The 5,000-nt window shown below is 39.7% G+C and overlaps 1 protein-coding gene across 1 annotated transcript in view; it reads left to right on the top strand.

The window, feature by feature from the left end:
• LOC138039029 (uncharacterized) overlaps window positions 1-2,178 on the top strand; it is a 4,330-nt gene extending 2,152 nt beyond the window's left edge. Inside the window, exons 4-6 of the mRNA XM_068885184.1 lie at window positions 125-178; window positions 742-803; window positions 1,301-2,178. Coding sequence (XP_068741285.1) covers window positions 125-178; window positions 742-803; window positions 1,301-2,161 — 977 coding nt within the window. The 3' untranslated portion in view covers window positions 2,162-2,178. The remainder of the gene's footprint in view (window positions 1-124; window positions 179-741; window positions 804-1,300) is intronic.
• The last annotated feature ends 2,822 nt before the right edge of the window (window positions 2,179-5,000 follow it).

A 5,000-nucleotide genomic window follows, 5' to 3' on the forward strand; every position in this document is an offset into this window, starting at 1 on the left:
TATTAAACTTTGGCTGCAAACTGAGATTACAAAATGCCTAAACAGATGATAATGTCAGAACCAAACATTGACTAAACTTGACATTATTTGTATACTAAGCCTATTTTTGCAATATTTCTTGTAGCAGACAAACCAGCCTCTGCAATACTGGAAAATAATTTAACTTGTCGGAAAAAAGGTAACATAGAGTGACCGTGTAATTCTTGGGATGTTTGATATTTTAAATTCAAAATACAATGCACCCTCATTGTCATTGACCAGTGGTCAAGTAACTACTGACCCTTGAAAGATCTTAAGTCTGAAAATATTATACTTCTTTTTGTTAACTGTGCATGCACAGCTTTGAAAAACCTGGCCCAATGAACTCCCTGCTATTTTGCTTCTGGGATTTTTTATTGTCTTCAAAACCAATAAAAATTAATCCTGTAATGAAATGTTCTAGAGTCACTTCTAGTTTTTGTGGATTAAGTCAACTTGTAGAATGAGCATTTAATGGTTTGCAACTATGGTGTACTTAGTTCATTGTGAGACTTGCAAGTAACAAGGGCCCTTTTAAAGGGTAAAATAGATTTCTGTTTGTGAAGTTATTGATAGCGATTCCAGTAGGGCATGTATTTAAACTTAGAGGTAATCCAAATGTTGCAAGTAAATATTTGAATTTTTCTATTTTTTCTAAATGTTTGGTGGTAATTGTTGTATTGTTGTTGTTGATTTTTTTCTTGTTTTTGCTTTTCATATCAGCTGTCCAGAAAACGCTGTGTTTTGAGGGTGGTCAAATCATGGTTGGACCAGCTGTAATACAGGTACAAAACCTCCAAAAACAACAGTAACAATGAATATGTTGCAAAGATAGTACTTGCTGCACCATCATGAAAGATGTTGAACACTGTAGCCAGTTGTTGTACATATTGACTTGACTTTTAATAATAATTAGTTTTTGTTTATTTTCCTTATCATTTTGTTTATTTTCCTTACTCATGGCAATTAAAAGAATCACAACTCTGTTCAACTTTTTATTCAGGATTCATTCAAACTTGGGGGTGTTTTAATAATATTTTGAGATGGACTTGTTCCAGTTTATTAAGTTGCTGCGCCAATTCAATATTAAATAGTTTAAGACAGGAAAGTGTAAGTGTTGCAGTGAAGTGGATAGTGAAATTTTGATGTAAGGGACACCTTAAAAAGACTAACATTATACGCTGTTATTGTTACAGAATGACAGTTCCTTTTTAGTAATAAGCGAGGTTATACAAAATCTTTTCTTACGTTGACAGTAAAAGCGAACTTTTTTGCTTTCAAGGGAGCATCAGGGGCATCTATTACCCAGACAATCACATTAGATCCTGACAAAATTTGCAGAGAATCACAGATATATCAGCTCAAGCCTGATGACAAGTTACTTGATTATCACAAAGCTATAAATGAAGCTGCGTTTGATATTGCTCTGAAGAATCCAACTTTGCTGTGCTCTAAATTGGAATTGCAAAAGCAAGCGAGAACTAAAGTCCATGAAGATGGATTCGCTTACAAGAAGAAAAATTCAAGATCGAAAGAATTTGGTTCTGCATCTGGAAGTGAGCCTAAACAAGAGCGTACTAGCCAAGATTTTAGACAGAAGAGGATAGAGCAGTTGCAAGAGGACTTAAGAGAAGTTGACATACAAGTTAGTTACGCTGTTAAGCAACGTGAACGATGTGCTAATGTAAAGGAGTTCAGCAAAGCACTTGATGTTTCAAAGGAGTTGGATGAACTGAGAAAAAAGAAAAGAAAATACCAAGAGGAATTGACTTTACTACAGCGAAAAGAGTCTGTTACAAAGCGAGTAAAGAAGTGCAGAGACAGCAAAAAAGGAGGTGAGGCTGCACCACAAGCTGACTTACGTCAGTTTCTGAAACCGGGTGAAAGTGTTGAAGAATTGGCAAAAGGGCGGAACAAAGAAGCCATGGAGACTGAAAAGGCTACAGTGGAAGTCGACAACAAAGATGTCACAGAGATTGAAAACCCTACAATGGCAGGCTGGGAACCGGCTGCAGCCCGTGGCCAAGCTACAGAACAAGACAAGAGAATTCAAGACCTAGTTGTTGCACGTGACTGTGATGACATAAAAAAGCTTGAGGCCAACAAAGAGGGACATTTGAAAGAAAACTGTGAGGATTTTTAGTTTCCCCCACTGATTTACAACAGAACAGCCAGTGCAAATGTGAACCAGTGGGGGTTGTTGGAACTATAAACGAGGGAACATTTGTTAAGTTTGTGAGAAATGTTCGTTTAAACCTCAGTGATCAGAACACACGCTCACAGGATGATCAGTTGCGTTTCTCACGTATGACAGCTGTCTCTTTAGAAGAGTATAGAAGGTATCGAGCCGAATATTGCACTAGGTATCACAAAGAACAGTGTGTGGAATGTGATGCACTGATCAACATGGCGTTGCACATATCTCAGAAAGGAATAGTTAAAGTGTTTGACGTTTACAAGAGTCAGTTTCCTGAAAAGAAATATCAATCCGACAAGGCGGTGAGAAGACTTATGCAGTTACCCGTTGTTATTTTCAAGCAGCAACATCTCTACGTCACGGAATTAAGGTCAGATGTGGATTACAAAACTTTCGTTGACTGGATTGCAAGGACAATGCCAGATGAAAAGAGTGTGAAGCATATGAGCAAGGAAACTCTGAAATCTTTGTGCGAGTTGGCATCAACTGAGTCTGATAGAAGACTCATACAATCTGCTGCAACTTGGGGGTTATCTGGCAAGCAAGCCAAGAAAAAGTATGGTATAGACAATAACACTCTCAAAATTAACCAAGTTAAAGAGGCAATTGCGAATGCACAAGAGATTCACGATGAGATCATTAAGCTTGCGCAACTTCAAGAAACAGCTCTTTTACAATCCATGGGTATTGAAGACAGTGTGTCAGACACTGAAAGTTTTGAAGGCGAGAGTGACTTAGAAAGTGTAATTGAAAGCGATTCTGATGAAAACGATAGAAACAGTAAAAGTAGTGTTTCCACAGTACATGGTGAAAGCAAAGCTGCAGATGAGGGACAATCATCCAACCATTCTACTGGCAACACAAGATTTAATCCAGATGACCTGTCCAAAGATGTTGCTGGTGTTGTGAATCCAGCACCACCAAATGAGACACTACTGTCGTGGCTTAGAGACAACAGCTTAAACTGGTTTTCCTTTTTTGATGATGTTGCACAATATTTAAAGTTCTATAGCCCAGAAGTTCTTCATCAAGTGTTACTAAATTTCACTTATTATTTGTCAACAAGCGACTGTGATCTAACTGAGGAAGAGGAGAGAGCTGTCGAAGTCTCACGGCAGGCGTTTCTCGAATTCCAGCGGCATGAGCCAATATTGATCGAAGGAAATGAAGTGGTATCTGACACCGAAATTGAAGAATCTACCACACCCATGCTCAGAGAGATTCCTTCACTTGTTTCTAAGGAAGGATTAGATTGCATCCAAAAAGCAAGAGCAGCTATCAAAAGGAAAGGAAAAAGAGATGCTGCTAAATTGAAAGCAGCCAACAGCGTGTTGAAAAGAAAAGTAACAAAAAAAGTTAGCCGTATCATTAAAGAACACCCGACAATTGGCAGTGACATCGAGGAATTTGTCAAATCGAAAAAGGTGGGCGCTGATGCTTGGAGAAGAACAGGCGTTTTAACATTTGATGGAAATCGTACCAGGGGCAAGCAAGTTACGTACAAAGCTATCCAGGACCATCTCCAAGAAAAATACTCGTGTAAAATTGGTTATGGAACTGTGGTCCAGCTTTGTGTCGTACGAAGTAAGCGCCGCATCTCTGCCAAAAGGTACAAGGGCGTGGCTAAAGTTACATGCAGGAAATCAAGAAAGGGGTTTTCCGTAAAGCTTAATCCAGATGCTCACTGGAGTAGTGCATTGTATAAAGGACTTGATTCTATACAGCTGAAAGACGGGAGGAACAAACTCTTACTCAATCGTGATGATCAGGCGGGGTTTAGACTGGACACAACATTTACTCACAGACAGGGTAAATGTTTAACACTTGAAAATGCGCCATCGTTAACAACCAGAACAGACTTCATGAATCCATATTCATCCTTGCTTCAAACAACCTCCTACCTTTTCATGAAGTCCGACACAACAGAGAAGGCTTGTGCTGGAGTGGTCAAGCCGCATTTCAACTTTCCAAAGAACGCCACACAGCACATAATTGACCTCGAAATGCTTGAAAGCAGAATGCCCAATTACTTTGATGACAAGCCCATAGAATGCATACGGGTTGATGGGGCAACTGACGAAGGACCAGGTCACCTGGAGGTACAGTTTCTGTGGACTGAAAGGCACTTGCTCAAGCAGAAAGTGTGTACAGTTGTTTCTTCAAGGCATAGTGGGGGATCATACCTTAATGAAGTAGAGTTGATGAACGGTTGTATAGCCAAGGCTCACGGAAACCTCTTTATTCCTTCAACCTTAGCTGGAAGTAATTTCGACAGCAATGGCCTGAATGCGAAGAAATTAAACGAGAATATGGATATTGCAACTGACGTATATATTGATCGGGTTGATGGAGCACCGTGCTGTGGAACCATATTAAAACTGCATACTGGGGGCAAAAATGAAACCATGTCTGAAAGACGGGAAAGCCTTCTGGTGTTTCTTAAAGGTAGTGCAAACGACAAGAAACAGTTGAAGAAGAACAGGCCAGACCTTTATGAGTACTTTGAGCGTGTCTGGATGGTTAGAGAGAACCACATGAAGAAAGATCTGCCAGGGAACTATTTGTTTATGTTGAATCTGTGTTATCAAATCGGATGCCCCCACCCTTTGTGTCATGACGAGACCGTCCGAAAAGATGAGAAATGGTTTGAAGATGGACCACCACTGACATATTTGCCGATACCTATTCCTTATCCCAAACGTCCTTGGGGAGGCAACTGCAAAGAATGTACACATTTGTGTTCTGGCCACTACCTAAGGCCCAAAGAACATGCAGAGTTTGTCAG

Source organism: Montipora capricornis, chromosome 2, assembly GCF_036669925.1.
Source record: "Montipora capricornis isolate CH-2021 chromosome 2, ASM3666992v2, whole genome shotgun sequence".
Classification (NCBI taxonomy): Eukaryota; Metazoa; Cnidaria; class Anthozoa; order Scleractinia; family Acroporidae; genus Montipora; species Montipora capricornis.